Source organism: Pleurodeles waltl, chromosome 1_1 (genome assembly GCF_031143425.1).
Source record: "Pleurodeles waltl isolate 20211129_DDA chromosome 1_1, aPleWal1.hap1.20221129, whole genome shotgun sequence".
Taxonomy (NCBI): Eukaryota; Metazoa; Chordata; class Amphibia; order Caudata; family Salamandridae; genus Pleurodeles; species Pleurodeles waltl.
The window spans coordinates 716,911,843-716,929,896 of NC_090436.1; the positions used below are offsets into that span (position 1 = coordinate 716,911,843).

At 48.8% G+C, this 18,054-nt stretch overlaps 1 protein-coding gene across 2 annotated transcripts in view; it reads left to right on the top strand.

The window, feature by feature from the left end:
• Positions 1–18,054, top strand: part of ADAMTS19 (ADAM metallopeptidase with thrombospondin type 1 motif 19) — a 1,141,020-nt gene that overhangs the window by 182,753 nt on the left and 940,213 nt on the right. For both annotated transcript variants that reach the window (XM_069227292.1, XM_069227293.1), the window contains exon 3: positions 4,239–4,407. In XM_069227292.1, the coding sequence (XP_069083393.1) occupies positions 4,239–4,407 (169 nt within the window). The remainder of the gene's footprint in view (positions 1–4,238; positions 4,408–18,054) is intronic.

Consider the following 18,054-nt stretch of genomic DNA (forward strand, 5'->3'; position numbering starts at 1 on the left):
TCAAAACTGTTAGCATTCATGGACATTGTCCTTTCCAACGGTAAGTAACTAAGTGTAGTAATTTAACCATTTAAGCTGTGAGCTACTGCGTAGTAGTCATGTGATTCCTGATCTTGTAGGTGTGACATAGGTGGTCATTATGACCCTGTCAGTCTCCTGACCGCCAGGTCAAGGTGGCAGTTTCACCGCCAACAGGCTAGTGGTGAGGACCGCCACATTATGAGTGTGGCGGGTTGGTCGCTACCAACTCACCACATTTCCACTCATACCGCCATGGTGGTTGGACCCACTGGGCCAGAGGTGAGCCTCTCTGACCCAGCTGACCAGAGAAGACCACCAGTGGTATTAGGAACCGCCTTTCCACCAGGGTTTCCACGGCGGTAGCACCACCACAAAAACCCTGGCAGAAAGGTTATCGGTGACTGGAAATTTCTTCCCTGTCACTGGTAGGCGACTCCCCCATCACCCCCAGCAAGCACAAAGACCCCCTCTCCCCTGCAGGTACAGCGCCCCCCTCCAGGTACAGCGCTCCCCTCCAGGTACCGCACGCCCTACCCCACATACATGCACACGCACACAGACACCCACACACACCACACATACACTCATTCACCTACACTTACCTACATGCATTCACTCACACGCATCCATACTTGCATTCTGCTCAGCACTCATGCACACATTGAACCATGAATGCACACACCCATCCATACAGGCATATACACACCCATCCATACATGCATACACACACACAAACACCCACTCACACATGCACATAGAACACCCCCCACCCTCCCACCCCCTCTCCTGTCAGACAATCAACTTACCTGGTCCGGGGATGAGGTCGTCCGGCAGAGAACGGGAAGGGGCGCTTCCACCTCTGGAAGCACCCCACCATCAGGACACTGCCACACCGTATTACTGCACATAATAAGGTGGGCAGTGTCCCCCTGGCAGGGCCGGGCCCGTAGTGGAATCGCCCATGCGCCTCCACCCGCCAGCACAACTACTGCTGGATTTCTGCCCAAAGTGAGACAGAAATCCAGCCGTACCCGTAATATGGTAGGCGGAAGACCGCCAGCACTGTTTGTCTTCTGGCACCCGTGACTTTGATGGTCTTCAAGGAAACTATGTGATGATCAGCTGGTGTGCAGGGCCCTCTTGTAGTTAGTTACATGGTTGCACTTTGGGACCTTCAAAATGTTACAAGAAAGACTTAAAGACAGATTGATGTAGATTGATGTTATTTTAGTCTTTAGTAAACAAAAATTATGTCAATAACTTTTATCAAACATTATAATGTGTACATTTATGTAATGTACGTTTGATTAAACTACTGGTGACTTATTTACAAAGATATTGTATCTGCTTTATAGATGTTAATATGCTGATCCCTTGATAAAAGAGATTACTTAAATCACTGCAACAACTGAAATTACATCATTTTTGGAAAGTTTTGTGAAGATTCTTCAAACGACGCTAAAAAGTTATTAACAAACTAAAGAAGGCATTTTCCGATTTATACTCACACAACACATGGGCATGCGGGCTTCTAAGTCGAAATAAGAGATGCAAATAAGTTTATTTTAGAAAACCCATACCGTTGTGCATGTTCCTTATAACATGTAAATTGCTCCTGTTTGGGTAAGAATTAGGGATGAGTGTAACTTGTGTAATTTGCTGTAGCATAATTACATGAAAATTACAATACAATTACATGAGATTATGCAGAACTATGAAAGGACCATAACCGAGCACTTAGCTCCATTTTCTTAGCCCAAAATGCACCCTCATGTCCAAAATGCAATAAACACAACAGAACACGATCAGCAGCAGTCATCAGACGCCTGCCAAGTTCATTTTTTCTCCTGTGGTAGAATTGTTGTGCCAAACAACTCATAATTACATAAACGGGCATAATTGTGTAATTTACAGTAATTTTGAGTCTAAAGAGCAACATAAGGTTACAGAAATTACTACACTGTAATTCAAGCTTCAGTAAGGCCTCGTATTGATCCTTGAATACCCCAAATAGGCAAAACGTCTCCTCAGCTGTAGTCTTGACATACTTTACTCAGTTTACAACTCTCTTTGCAATTTGGGCACAAGGTGTTCCACCAGGATGGTAGCATGGTACCATATCTGATTTTGCATACCCATAGAGACAACATGAAGGCGTTGCTTATCCGTATACACCCTTCATTAGTACTGGCAGTGCCACATTCACAGGAAATTCCATTTGCAAGCATTAAAGAAATGACTTATTTTACTATCCGCTGCCTTTTTCATGATCTTTAATTTGAAGATTTAAGGTCAATCTATATATGTATATACGGGGCAGCACATTTCCAAATGATAAACGTTTACCTTCTTTCATATCTTCATTATGGATGCAGAGCGCAACACTTCGATCATTTAATTGAGGAATCACGTTTCCATACTTCCTAAAAAATACGTAAGTGGTGCGTTGTTTCATCTCGCACAGTTGCTGGTTCCAAAAGTTGGAAGAGACAAGTCATTCACTGTCTTAAATCACTTATTTTCTGACTGATCTGCTAGAACGTTAGTCAAAGAAAATGCCTATCAGATTGTGCTGTTCTTCTGTTCATTTTGAATGCTCCCTGAATTGCCTCCACAGTGTGTTTTGAGGCAATACGCTCCTCAGTGCTAACCACCTGGGAATGGTGGCTGCATGGTTGTGAGATGAAGTTGGGACCCCTGTTTTTGTAAGGGATGGCCATGGTTAGGTGGTTTATTCGCATGATGGCACAGCCCTCGCAGTGCCCTGGACTTGCAAGTGAGCTCACGTGCACACAATGCTGTAGCATTGCCCTGACAATAACTCCTAGGCTATTATTGCAAGATACCCGGTAACACTGCTGCTACTGGCCACTTCAGGAATTATGCGGTTCAGGATGTTAACAAAAATATTGCTTGCTTTCCCCAGAAATGTCAGGTGCTGAAATCATCTAAAATCTGTAGGGGAAACAGGCGTGAGAATGATGACTCAGAGGGGAACCGGACCTGGAACTACCGATCCACTCGGTAGTTCCTCAGTATTCCTCACGCTGCCCTAGGACCCTCTCTCTGGCTCACGACATTTAGGTAACTGTATTGGAAATCCTAAAACATATGTGGTTATTATTACCTAATCTCCCTTTCTGAGAACAACAATAACAGAAACCAAAATAGCAGCTGGCAGCAATGATAACATATGCACTGAAAAAAACATAGTATTAAATGTGAGGTTTGTTCTGCTCTAAAGACGTCTATTGAATTACTCATAAGATACTCATAAGATGAAAGACATGCAGATCCTTTGAGTAAAAGTGTTGATGTGACTGTTGCCAACGACCTTATGTTTTGATTACACTTACAAACTCCAGGCCATTCTGAGGCAGACGTAAAAGTCGACCTGAACAGTCCACGCTGGACTGTCCGCATCTTTGCCATGCATCATACTTGTCTCCCAATTACTCTGTGGAGGATGTTGTGAATGCATTACAGCATGACAAGGACGTCACAGAAGTAAGAAAATTAGATTCCCTTTGGAATAGGCGTTTCAAGAAACGGCTTCAAAATGAAAATATCAATGGACATTATTTATTTAAGGAAAGGTTAACTGAGTAAACACTTTGACATTTGCCAGATGACAGTTGTAAATCAGTTTATGACATTTTCTTACCAACCCGCACTGTTTTGTTTGAGGTTTTTGCAAAACAAAACGGTAATTGTTCCTGCACAGAAATCCACTGCGAACTTGCTAAAAGTATTTCAACACAATTACTCAAATGTACAAAAAAATATCCAAATCAACAACAAAATAAACTTATATTTGAAAACGAGAAAAGACTTAGATATTGCTTAAATTGCATATTTAAAATGCCAGATTGTGTTGGTTATATTCGTCATCATAATCATCATTGTGTTACTCTTTTCATTATTGTAATGTATGTTATTTACAGGATGTCTTGTAAACCTACAAGAACACAAAGTGGGAATGTGATTTCTTTCTTTCGAAAAGTAAAAACAATTCTAAAAGAGATATATCTGTGATGAGTATTAATTAATTATACAAAGGTTTTATGTGATGAACTCCGGCGGAGGCTTTTAAACATGCAAAATATTCCTACAATGTACAAATGCAATGTACTGATGGATGTTTCGCTTAAATGTGTTCTTGGTACAATATGCTTTTTAATACATACTTTGAGCTTTATTCTTGTTATTATTTACAGATGGGCTTTATAAAAATAAGCGAAGACATCATATTTATTGAGCCCTTTAATCAAACCATGGCTGTGACAGGGAACGCACACCGCATATACAGACGAAAAAGATCAGTGAACGTCCACCAATTCAACAATAAGCAAACTTCACACAAAAAGTACTGTGCGGTAGTGTCAGGTATGTTTTTATAATGGATATACATGTGTAACTCTATGCATTTGTTTCGATTTTTGTTCAAAATTCTCTTAACATGTGTTAGTGACCCCGGGTGAACTTGTTCAGCATAACTACTGTTGGAGCTGGCCCTTTTTCCAGGATCATCCCGAGATTTTAGCCTTCAATTGCTGACACCATTTTGTTGGCAGCAGGACTCTGCACTTAACCACTGCTAACCAGTGCTAAAAGGCTTGTTCTCCGTTTCTAAAACATGGCAAAATTGAACTACACCTAATTGGCACACTTAATTTACTTGTAAGTCCTTAGTAAATTGTACTCAATACCCAGGGCCTGTAAATTCAATGCTACTAGTGGACAGAAGCACTCATTGTACCACCAACTGAAGAAACACTGTAAAACACGTCTCATGACTATCATTTCAACCTGTGTGTGCAGTTTTAAACTGCCGTGTGAGGTGGCAAAATAAACCTTTAACCATGCCTAAACTTTTCTTTTTGATACTTGTAAGGCACCCCTAAGGTAGCCCCTAAAGCATAGGTACTCATAAATATTTTCTCAGGGGCCACAAAGTACAGTCTGGGATGTGCATGAGGGTCGCATAGATGCTCGGCTATCCCCAGGGAGACAGGGAGGTATGGGAAGAGTTAAAAAAATGGGAGATGTAGACAAGAAAGGGGGAATGTATTTTCCCCATTGGCTTATGTTGAAACTGAGGCAATTTTAGGAGGTAGATACTTAATATAAAGCAATTTGTGACTTCGAAAATCTGGTGCCCTGCTGCTTGAAAGCCTGCCTTGCTGTTGAGAAGGAACATTTTACCTGCTTGCTTTCATCCCATGCTACCCAGAGTGACTCTAAGGGTCAGTTGGCTGACCTGTGTGAGTTGTAGGGGCACAGCAAGATTCAGAGTCCCCCCCGAAAATTCCTAGCTCACTTTCTGCAACTGGACCTCCCTGATGACGACCTCTGCTGGAATGAATCCTTATCCCCAAGCGGTGTCCCTCCAGGTCCTGGATCCTTAGTTGGCATCAGCAAGTACTCCTCCTAAGAAAAAAGGTGGAAATCATTGTTTGGGCTTTTCACCAACACGCAGGGGTTCGTTCACACCAAGACTCTGCTGCCTGCAACAACCATCAACACGAAGCTCTGGTGAAACCGGCTCTTTGCACCAGCAATGACTATCCATTGCAGCAGGCAAGGCAAGAACTGCACTTTGCACTACAGCAACGACAGCCTGTGATGACTGCCAATATTTAGCTACAGCAACCACCATCCACGACACTTGATAGGCTGTTTGTGCTACAGCTATGACTGCTCACTATTCCTGGCCTCCTCTTCACTAGAAGTGGACAATGAATTCCTCTCCACCTGTGGAGCTGGCGTAATTTTGGCCACCCCGCATTACAACTGCAATGCAGATTTCCTGCCAAATTCTGCCAACTGCCACATGGCGGAGTTTTTTCTAACATGTGGCTCACCAATGGTAATTTGGGCAGTGAGAATTGGCATTTCCTAGGGTGATTTTCAGGTTCTAGGGGGTACCCCAGTGAGATGTGCTCACTGCGAACAGTCACGGGTGTTCGCAACATTCACGGTTACAAAGCTGCTGCTCGAGTAGAAAATCTACTCAGGTGGCAGCTAAAGCAACTAGAGCAGCAGCACTCTCTGGCGTGCCACGTTGTGCCATTTGCACTGATTTTTTAGTGCAGGATGAGCTCTTGGTACTAAAAACCAGTGGGAACAGCGTAAAATGCTGATTTTCACCCATTTGCGGAACTGCGCTGTATCTCACATTATTTTCATGTAACTCCATGGAATTCCACAGAGTGAATCTCCGCAAGTTCTGCCCACCCTTACTCTTCACAGTACAATGACAACCGTTTGCAATGTTCAGCCTTCTCCTCGCAGCCTTCTCCAACACCAAAGGAAATCTTTTCACCAGACTTGGAAGAACATTTTCCAGTGGGACTAACATGGGCTCTGTGCCAGCCTACACTCCATTTTAGTTGGTCCAGAACATGTGACTTTCCCCTACCGTAGTGTGACAATATGTTAGCAAGTGGAGCTTTGTGCTTTTAGGTGCTATTTTCACTAAGAACTATAAAATTGCATATCTCCAGTTCTATTGATTGATGTTTTGTCTTTTGTTCTTTTTGTCTTTTTGTTATTTTTTAAGATTAACTCTGTTTTTCTAAATTGGTTTGGCATTTTTCTTGTATTGTGTTTTCACTTTGTTTCTGTTTGTGTGCTGTATAAGTACTTTAAACATTGCCTCTAAGCCGAGCATCAATGCATGTGTACAAAATTACCAGAGGATTAAGCACAGGTTAATTTAGTGACTGACGTTTTTGGTTCACCCTGAAAAGGCTTGTGGTTGTTGCCTCCCTGGGGCTTCCAACCCCTCAACAAATACCCCAATTCTCTGGAAGAGAGGGAGTTAGCTCTGGAAGAAAAGAAACTCTTTTTGGCTCATGAAATAAGTCTCAAGGAGCTGGACCTGAAAATGCAGGTTCCAGTAGTAATGGTGGCAATGAAAGTCCAGTAGAGACAACAGAATCCAAATACCCAAACACCTGGTGCCTAGCTTTGAAGTGGGGGATGTAATTGATAAGTGGTTCTCAGGTTATGTGATAGCCTTACAAATGCTTTGGGTCCCAGATGGGTTTTGTGGGACTAGTATTGGAGGCATATGCCAACTATTGTGAGGGATAGCCTGTTGGGAAAAGAAGTGGGTAACTAGATTCCCTACACCCCCAAGAAAGCAGCCCTTATCACAACGTTTGGCCTCACCCCAGAGGGATACAGATTAAGTTTTAGGAACAGTCACAAACACAAAGATTTTACAGACCCTGGTGAGGCTACTCCTGAGCTGGAGGTGTTGCCTGTGGCATCACTGATACAGAGGGTAGGAGACCTGCATCAGGCAGACCCCTGCTTGACCCAGACAGAGTGTGTCACCCTTAAGGGGGTGGTGGTTCCCCCTGGAAGTCCTGGTTTGCCAGATACCTGTTCAGCCTCAGGGTATAGACCCTGGTCTGAGCAGCCAGTTTCAGGACACGACCCCTAGACTGGTGAAAAGGAGCTTGAAAATAGTGTATCTTATTTCCGCAGCCGTTTCCTCCCACTCTGATGCGCATCTTTTGTCGGGGAAATCTCAAGAGCAAATAGGGAACTCCTTGCCAGCCCCAAGGCTGGAAGTAAGGCCTGCCCAAAGCATCCACTTGGAGCCTCTACCTGTCAGTGGATGGACAAGGGCCTGGCCCTTCACACTAACAGCTGTCAGTGGCCTCTGTCGGTTGTCTTTATGGATAGAGCTTTCACTGGGTTGGTGACAGAAGTCTGACCCAATGGGGTGGAGTGGGCAATGTAGGATATTTGTTTTTTGATTGGAGACGCTGTGTAACCTCCTCAAGCTACAACCACAGTCCCTGTCAGGTTGAACCACAAAAGTCACTAAAATATCCTGTGCTTAACCCTCTGGTAGCTTGCTGCAAAAGCACTAAGGCTAAATTTAGAGGCAATGTGGAAAGTACTTAAGAAGCACTTAAAGAGAAATAAAGTGAAAACACAACTGGGGAAAAATCCCACCCCATTTTCGAAAAATAGAAAAAAACATAATAAGCGATTTGAGACCAAAATTATACCAGCCAGGGGTCCAGGACCTGGGGAACATCTGTTGGGGCTCAGGAACTTACTCCAGCAGTGTTCAGCAGAGCTCAGACAGGTCCAGCTTCAGGTCCAGGCAGGTCCATTTGCAGATCCCGGCAGGGCCAGTTGCAGAAGGTAAGCTAGGCAGTTTCAGGGAGACGTTTAGAGTTTTTTTGACCCTGTAGCTCACTCCGAATAGGAGGTCCTCTCTACTCGAAGCAGCAAAGCAGGCCTCAAGCAGCAGAGCAGTCCTCGGAAGAACAAGCCAGGCCTTAAAGAGGAGGGCTGTCTTCAGTGGAACAAGGCAGGCCTCAAGCAGTGGGGCAGTTGTCTGAGAAACAAAGGCAGACCTCAAGCAGCAAGGCAGTCCTCTGGAGTACAAGGCAGTCCTTCTTTAGACTTCTGCAGGTCGAGGAGTGTATTGAAGAGTTTCTCTGAGGGTCTAATATTTATACCTGGCGCCAGCTTTGAAGTGGGAGAAACGTCTACACTTCTCCCCCACATGTGATTCTAAAATGTCCTTCCTTCCTGTCCTGGTGCCAGGATGTCCGGAGTCACATAAGGCTAGAGCAAAGTGCTTTGTGTGGGTGCTGAGGCAGCTCCTTTGAAGTGCAAGTGTGGTAGGGGATAGCTCTGCCCCCCTTACGAGGTCAGAATGGCCCATCCTGCCAACACCCAGTCCCTCTTAGTGATATTGTCTGGGCGGATTACACAAAGACAACTTTCAACTACACCTAGTCATGTAACCTAGGACACAGTCTACAGGCTGTAGGAAAGTGCCTCTTTTAACATGGTTAGCCCCCACTTTTTAGCCTGGATTTTGAAGTGGTTTCAAAGTTGTTAGTGCCCAGGGCCCCTGCTATCCACGTTCCCTGGGCCAGATCTCTTTCCCAAAACTGTTATGAGGCATTAGCACAATTGGCAACACCTTTAGCATCCACTATAAGTCCCTAGTAAATGGTACCTAGGTACCCAGGGCATTGGGTACTAAGGATGGGCCCATGAAGGATGCAGCACAGAGTGTGCCACCCTTAGGGACCCTGCATCCAAGTGCACCCAGCACTGCCATTGCAGGCTGAGTGTGCTGGTGCAGTCCTAAAATGCAAAACTGACATGGCACACAACCTGTGTGACCTGTCCACTACACACTGCATGTAATATAGCTGAGTCACCCCTCTGGCAGGCCTTTCAGCCCTAAGGCAGGGTTTAGTATACTGCATGTATGGGCATAGTTGAATGAGCAATATGCCCCTGCTGTGTCCGTGCCAAGCCTAGGACATAGTAAGTGAACAGAGCAGCCATTTTTAATACATGTGCTGGACACTGGTCAGTATGAGTTTCACAGCTAAATGATGGCCACTCTGAAACCTGGGTTGGTTGGTATCAAACAACTCAGATCAATAAATCCAAATTGGTACCAGCATTGGATTTATTTCAAAAGGTACCCAGTGGCCACCTTAGAGGTGATCCCTGCAAAAGCTAACTAACACTGGCATGGCTACTGGTCAGACATAACCAGCCTGCCACCACTAGACAATATTCTGGAACCCTGGGGTGAGAGCCTTTGCTCTCTCGGTTAAGAAAACAAAGCCCTTCCTGAGATGTGATGTTACACCTCCTCCCCCAGGAATGTGCAGAGCTTTGTGCCCTTGAAACTCGACCCCTCGCCCAGCTGCTAGCAGCAGATGGCAGCCTCTGTTGCAAACCCCCACATTTGGTGGGAACAATGACAGGAAAATGCACAAAGGACAGGAGGAGCGGCCACCTCTAGCCTGCACCACCCCTTAGGTGTTGCAAGTGAGGTGACCCCCTCCATTTCATTTTCCTCCATCTTGCATGGTAGGAAAATAGCCAATCAGATATATGATAGTGACCATTGCCCATAGGAAGTAGTCACATAGTGAGTGTAGCCACCTAAGGAAGATGACCCATTCTCCACTAAATTCAGTATTTAGTGGGAACCCCTAGTCTTGCAGATCAGATTACAAGGACACAAGAAGGTCAGCAATAAGGAAGACTTAAGGCTCGAGAACAGAACACCTGCTGCACAATGAAAAAGGCAGTGCCTGCTGCACCCAGGAATCAACAATCACTGCTGAGGGGTTGACTGGACATTAGACAAACTCTACAAAACACCAGAGGACCTCTATCCTTCTGAAAATTGCCAAGGACCTCCCTCCAGAGTGAAGATATCACTCTGTGCAACTAAGCAGCAAAGACCAATGAAGTTCAGTTCACTGACCGGCTGCTGAACAAGTAACCAGACAAAGCAGCCTCAGGGACACTAAAGGCTCCAATCATCTTAAACCTCATCTGGTCCAGCTTGAGTGCTTTCGGGCCCTCCAAGTGGCCCATCTCCAGTCCTGGACCCTTGGAAGTGGGTCTCAAGGTGCCAAGATAGCCGAAACGCAAAACTTGAGACAAATAATTATTGGCTAAAAACTGCTCTTAGATCCAAGAGGAGACCATGACCTACCTGCTCCTTTATCCGCCGAAGGTGCATCACCGGTCAGCCTGACTTCAAGCAGCTCCCACTATGTTCTTCTCCTTAGCAGCAAATCCTGCCCAGCGACTCCTCACAAAATGGGTATCAGTCTTGTGCATCCCTCGTTGACTACAGCCTGCAGCTTCGTCCGGCTGGAGATTTTTGACTTCTATAAAAGGAACTAAGGGGGTCATTACAACATTGGCGGTAAAAGGCGCTTACCGCCGTGCAGAAGACTGCCAATACACCGCCGCTGCCGCGGAACTCCACCACAGCTATTATGACCCACATCTCGGAATCCGACGAAATTCAGACACCCACAAAAGTCCGCCACACCAAAGGTCAGTGTTAAAGTGGCGAAAACAAATCCTCCACCTCCACGCCAACAGAAACATGCCCATGCTATTACGACCCACGAATCCACGCGGCGGTCTTTCAACAGCGGTATTCCATTGGCGGTACACACCGCCGCGCTCAAAATACACACACATCTCCAAAACACCGCCACATTGGACAATTCCAAATACACACACCTGATACACATACACACACCACTCCCACCCACCCAACACAATATAAAACACACACCCACATCACCCACAAACCCCTACGACCAAAAATTATGCACGAAGGCCAGAGAGAGAGCACAGAACAGACAATCCCACCACACGGAGGCACACAACACCATCACCCACACAACATCCACGCACAAAACACCACACACCACTACACATCACCACACACATCAACACTGACACCACCCCACATATCACCCACACCACCCCATGTCACGCCAAAGACACCCCCGGTTTTCCGAGGAGGAGCTCCGGGTCATGGTGGAGGAAATCCTACGGGTAGAGCCACAGCTATTTGGCTCACAGGTGCAGCACACATCCATAGCCAGGAAGATGGAGCTATGGCGCAGAATAGTGGACAGGGTCAACGCTGTGGGACAGCATCCAAGAAATCGGGAGGACATCTGGAAGAGGTGGAATGACCTTCGGGGGAAGGTGCGTTCAGCGGTCTCCAGGCACAACATCGCGGTTCAGCGGACTGGTGGCGGACCCCCACCTCCTCCCCCACAACTACCAACATGGGAGGAGCAAGTCTTGACCATCATGCATCCAGAGGGCCTCAGAGGAGTCGGTGGAGGAATGGACACTGGTAAGTCAATTCTTAACTTTCATATCCCCCACCCTACCTGCATGCTGTCACACACCCCCACCCTCACCCCATCCCCTATCACTGCAACTCCTCACTAATATACTAATAACACAAACCACACATCCCAACACCAAGCCCTGCATGACACAACTAAGCATGGTCACCCCTCACTAAAGCATGCTCACTGCACATACCCAGAACACCCCCCCAGCCATCATCACCCAATCCCCACACAGGAATGCTTGCACTGGGGTACACGGTGAGCCACCAATTGCACACCATGACACACACACATGCAATAATCATGCTCTTATGCCCCTGCAGGATCACGAAGGACCGTCACCACACCAGAGGGTCCAGACAACTCCACTCCACCCACAGAAGAGGCCCACAGTGACAATAGCAGCTCTGCCCTACTGGATCCTGGTGACCAGCCCGGACCATCGTGGGCCTCGGGACAGTCGGTTCCCCTTGCACAGGCACAGCCCAACACTGACCTTCCACCCTCCGGTAACACTAGCACAGCACCCACCCAGCGGGCCCAAACCTCCATACCCAGGACATGCCAATCAGCGGTGTGTCCACCACTACAGGGAACCCAGGAGAACCCACCACCCCAACAACAACAGGGACCTGGGGCCAGTGGTTAGTGGGCACACGGTCCAGGGGACGGAGGCACAGGAACACAGGGGAACTGGGAGGGCTGCTGTGCAACAGGGGGCAGACAGGCCACGGGAACCCACTCTCCACGAGGCCCTCTCCTCCATCATGGGAGCATACCACCACTCCCAGGAGACGATGGCGACGGTCCTGGTCAAGTTTCAGGAGATCCAGCGCCTGCAGGAGGACCAGTATTTGGGGTTCAGGGAGGAGCTGAGGACCATCAGCTCCGCCCAGGGCACCATCGTAGGGGTGCTGAAGGACATACAGCAGACCTTGAGGGACACCATGGCACTCCAAGGGGCCCCTGACACTAGCCTGGACGATGAACTGCCCACCACCTCTGCCGGCGCTAGTGGATAAGACGCCCGGCCACAGGACCACCACACCAGCACCCCACCCCCTGCAGACGGACAACCACCCCGCAGGCGGTCCCTGAGATCCAGGAACAGGACAGAGCAAGATGGCAAGACCCCGCCAGGAAATTAGACCACCCTGATTGTCCTCCCACTGTCCCACTTTGTTACCCTGTCCATACATTAACTGCCCCAGCTCTACTTCCTTTGCCCATATGGGCAGTGCACCTGTGTGACCAATAGACTGGACTCTGCCATGGACATTCCTCCACCGTCCCCCATCACCATATTACAACCCCCCTCCATTTTTGAGCACTTAAATAAACACCCTTGAACCACAAAACAATCTGGAGTCAGTCTGTGATTTGGTACAATGTATTATCAATGACAGTGTCAAAATGCGTTTCTAGTTGTAAAGCCAACATACCTCATCACAAGTCCTTGAAGGATGCATGCAGATCACACACGTTGGTAACCACACCTGTGAAACCGTAATGGAAAGGTACAACTCAGTTACCAAATAATGCTATGAAATTACACACTGGATAGAGGAAGACGTGTGACAGTGAATGTAATGGTAAAAATGAAAATGTTCTCACCTGTGTGTCACTGGAAATATTGCTGTATGACTGACTCCCTGTTGTCGATGTCTTCTTCCTCGGCTTCCTCCTCATCACTGTCCACAGGCTCCACAGCTGCCACAACACTGTCATCTGGACCATCCTCCTGCAGAAAAGGCACCTGGCGTCGCAATGCAAGATTGTGAAGCATCGAGCAGGCGATGATGATCTGGCACACCTTCTTCGGTGAGTAGAATAGGGAACCACCTGGAATATGGAGGCACCTGAACCTGGCCTTCAGGAGGCCGAAGGTCCGTTCGATCACCCTCCTAGTCCGCCCATGGGCCTCATTGTAGCGTTCCTCTGCCCTGGTCCTAGGATTCCTCACTGGGGTCAATAGCCAGAGGACAGGTTGCCAGAGTCTCCTAATAGCCACACACAGTGCCTCTGGAGTTGACCCAACATATCAGGGATGCTGCTATTCCGCAGGATGTAGGCGTCATGCACTGAGCCAGGAAACAAAGCATTTACCTGAGAGATGTACTGGTCTGCCAAACATACCATCTGTACATTCATAGAATGATAACTCTTCTGGTTCCTGTACACCTGTTCACTCCTGTGGGGGGGGCAGAGCTACATGGGTCCCATCAATAGCACCTATGATGTTGGGGATATGTCCAAGGGCATAGAAGTCACCTTTAACTGTAGCCAAATCTTCCACCTCAGGGAAAATGATGTATCTCCTTACGTGTTTCAGCAGGGCAGCCAACACTCTGGACAGCACGTTGGAAAACATAGGCTGGGACATCTCTGATGCCAAGGCCACTGTTGTCTGAAAAGACCCACTTGCAAGGAAATGGAGCACTGACAGCACCTGCACGTCAGGGGGGATTCCAGTGGGATGGCGGATTGGTGACATCAGGTCTGGCTCCAACTGGATACATAGGGGGTCATTCCCCCCGCCAGAACACCGCATCGCGGTCAAATGACCGCCGCAGTGATTCTGACTTTCCCGCTGGGCGGGCGGGCGACCGCCAAAAGGCCGCCCGCCCGCCCAGCGGGAAAGCACCAGCAACGAGGAAGCCGGCTCTGAATGGAGCGGCGGAGTTGCTGGTGTGCGACGGGTGCAGTTGCACCCGTCGCGATTTTCAGTGTTTGCCACGCAGACACGGAAAATCAATGTGGGGCCCTGTTAGGGGGTCCCTGCAGTGCCCATGCCAGTGGCATGGGCACTGCAGGGGCCCCCAGGGGCCCCACGACATCCGTTCCCGCCAGCCAGCCAGGTTCTGGCGGTGAAAACCGCCAGAACCAGGCTGGCGGGAAGGGGGTCGGAATCCCCATGGCGGCGCTGCTTGCAGCGCCGCCGTGGAGGATTCCCTGGGGCAGCGGGCTTCCCTTATCTGACCGCGGCTTTACCGCCGCGGTCAGAATGCCCCCGGAAGCACCGCCAGCCTGTTGGCGGTGCTTCCTCCGTCACCTACCCTGGCGGTCTATGACCGCCAGGGTAGGAATGACCCCCATAGTTCCTGGATAGTGGCAGGGTCAAACCTGTAGGTGACAATTAAATGTTGCTCCTCCATTGTCAACAGGTCCACCAGCGGTCGGTACACCGGAGGATTCCGCCATCTTCTCAATTGTCCCAGCTGACGGTGCCTAGGAAGGACAACAGCGACCACAGAGTCAACTTTTTTCCAGGTATGTACCTACAGATACACAGAACACGACACCAAACACAAAACCCTTCCTGTATGTGTGTTGAGTGTAGGCCTACCTATGTGTGACGCAGAAGTAAATGAAGCCATGTGGGCCCCTGAAACAGTGGCTGCCTGACCTCTAAAGTGGGACAATGGGATTGTGAGGTAACTGCGCTGGCGTTGCACACCGTCACGGTAGGCGGTCGTAGACCGCGGCGTAATGCTGCATTGGTTAACATTGGACCCTATGGGTCCCAGGAGCCAATGAAGAAGTGCGCCGCCGGTGATGATACGCACCGCCGCGGACGTCACCGCCATTATCTATCTGTTGAATCACTAGATACCTGATCTTCGACAGGAGAGGACCTACACTGCAAATGCTGCTGTGACCTCGGTCTGGAAGCGACGATGGCTGCTGCGTCTGGGGAAAGGGCCCCTGCCTTCACTACTCAGGAGTTGGAGAAACTAGTGGACGGGGTCCTCCCCCAGTACACGCTAATCTACGGTCCTCCAGACCAACAGGTTAGTACACAGGGAGCACGTTCTATGGGCTAGGCCTGGGTGGAGAGTGCTGGTTGTAAGAGGGAAGGGGGCAGAGTTCAGGGAACATGAATGCATGTGAATGAATGTGCAACATGGCTAGGGTAGGGAGGGGGGACACTCACATCGACGGTGCAGATGGTAATGACTTCTCTTCTTCCCTTGTGCATGTCATGTAGATCAGCGCCCACCAGAAGAAGGACATTTGGCGTGCCATCGCCAAGGACGTACGGACCCTGGGGGTCCACCAGAGACGGGGCACCCACTGCCGGAAAAGATGGGAGGACATTCGCCGCTGGAGCAAGAAGACGGCGGAGGCTCAGCTGGGGATGGCCTCCCAACGTGGGTGGGGTGCCCGTTGCGCCATGACCCCCCTGATGTTCCGGATCCTGGCGGTGGCCTACCCTGAGTTGGATGGGCGCTTGAGGGCATCACAGCAGACACAAGGGGGTGAGTACAACCTCATTCTGGGTACTTGGCGCGCAGTTGAGGGGCTGGCTGAGGGAGGAGGGCTGTGGGTGTACCTAGGCCAGGCAGAAATACGTAGGCTAGGCCCCTCGGTAATGCAGGGCATGTGGCACTCCACCCGACCTCATTAGTGGGCCAAGTACAGGTATAGATGCCCCTGTGGCATCCATGTGTGCAGATGTCCACCATAGGCATGTAGGCCATATCCCAGGAATTGCATCTGTAGAGGCCAAGAGCACGGCGTAGTGGAGGGGGCTGCTGTGTCTGTATTGTCCGCCAACGGTAGCGGTAAGCCATGGACTCAACCTGTCTTTCTTCTGTCGTTCCATCCCCCTTTTTCTGCTCTCCCTGTTCTTATGTGCATCAGCATCATCAGGCGGAGGTACAGTGGCACCGGGGCACAAGGGAGCTGCATCCCACATGGCCATGGAGGGCCACACCACGGACTCAGAATGCACCAGTGGGACGGAGGGCGAGGGGAGCTACACGTCGTCACCGGATCACCAACCAGCGACACGGACTCGTCCGCCGATGAGAGCTCCCTTGTGGTGGTGGCACCGTCTGTGCCCCCCACTTCTACAGGTACAGCCGCCACCTCCCCTACCAGCACCGCCCTCCCAGCAGCCCCTCAGCGTTCGCCCCGTGCCCGCTCACCCAGGAGGGTGGGCATCACCTTCGCCCCAGGCACCTCAGGCCCTGCCCCAGTCACCCCTGCTGCCCTCAGTGAGGAGGCCATTGACCTCCTCAGGTCACTCACTGTTTTGCAGTCTACCATTGTGAATGCCATCCAGGGTGTAGAAAGGCAGTTGCAACACACTAATGCATTCCTGGAGGGCATTCATTCTGGTCAGGCTGCCCATCATCGAACCCTGCAATCTCTGGCCTCAGCACTGATGGCAGCCATTGTCCCTGTCTCTAGCCTCCCCCTTCCAACTCCCTCCACCCAGACCCAATCCCAGACCCAATCCCCTGTACCCCAGCCTGTCCCAAGCACACCATCAGACAAGCATGCATACACCTCAACACAAAAGTAGCTCAGGCAAACATAGGCACCACACAACCCACAGGCACTGTTAGGGTTTGTACACAGCAAAGAGCATGTACCCTCTCACTGCACTAGTGGGTTCTGTAATAGCTCCCTTTTAAACTTACTATTGAAAGCCTTTCTTGTTATCTCACCTTCCCCCCCCTAGGCTTCTGTGTATGTTGTTTAATGTGCTGTTTTGTTTACACATTGGGCCTTGCTTTTACCAAGTCTTCTTTAAAATACTCCTCCCTAGGCCATGTGTTAATCCAACTCATTTGTATAATAACTGAAACTCTGCACACCTTTCAAGAACATGTGCAGCATGTGAGGACCACACCCAGCTCTTCAAACCACACCCAGCTCTGCACACCTTCCAAGAACATGTGCAGCATGTGAGGACCACACCCAGCCCTTCAAACCACACCCAGCCCTGTCTATAAAAGGCATCCCCCGAGCCTCACCCAGTGCTTGTGCTCGTCTACCTCCCGCTTACCTGAGAACAGATCCCTCGGCGCTGGCACTCCTGCTCTTTACAGACTTTCATTGACTTCAATGGGCGCAGCTTCTGGCTCTTCCTTCTTCCGGTTTCCGGTTCCTCCTTGCTTCAGCCTCTCTCCTATGAGTAACCTGCAAAAGAGAAAGAAGACAAGGTTAGACTGATCAGTATCTCTTGCCAGCAACAAGTAAGTGCAAAACCTTTTATTACCTGAAAGAACTTTGACAACAATTTCTGGATTCGTGTATAGACAGTTTGAAGCGAAATACCTTCCACGAACATTGTGATTCAAACTCTTTGTTACAAGAATATTTTGCAGAACTTTGTGAAGCAAACATTGTTTTTTCTCATGGAACTTTTAAGAATCGAACAGTGGAAACCATTAACAGCAAGGCAAACAGTAAATCAAGGACTTGCACAAATTACATGCTGTATTTTGATGTAAAAGTACAGTATTTGTTTTATGAAAGATTCTGGAAATATGGGAAAAGTGAGTCTGCTATTGGGAATTTAGGCTTTAGTTATATTATGATGAATGTTTGATATTGG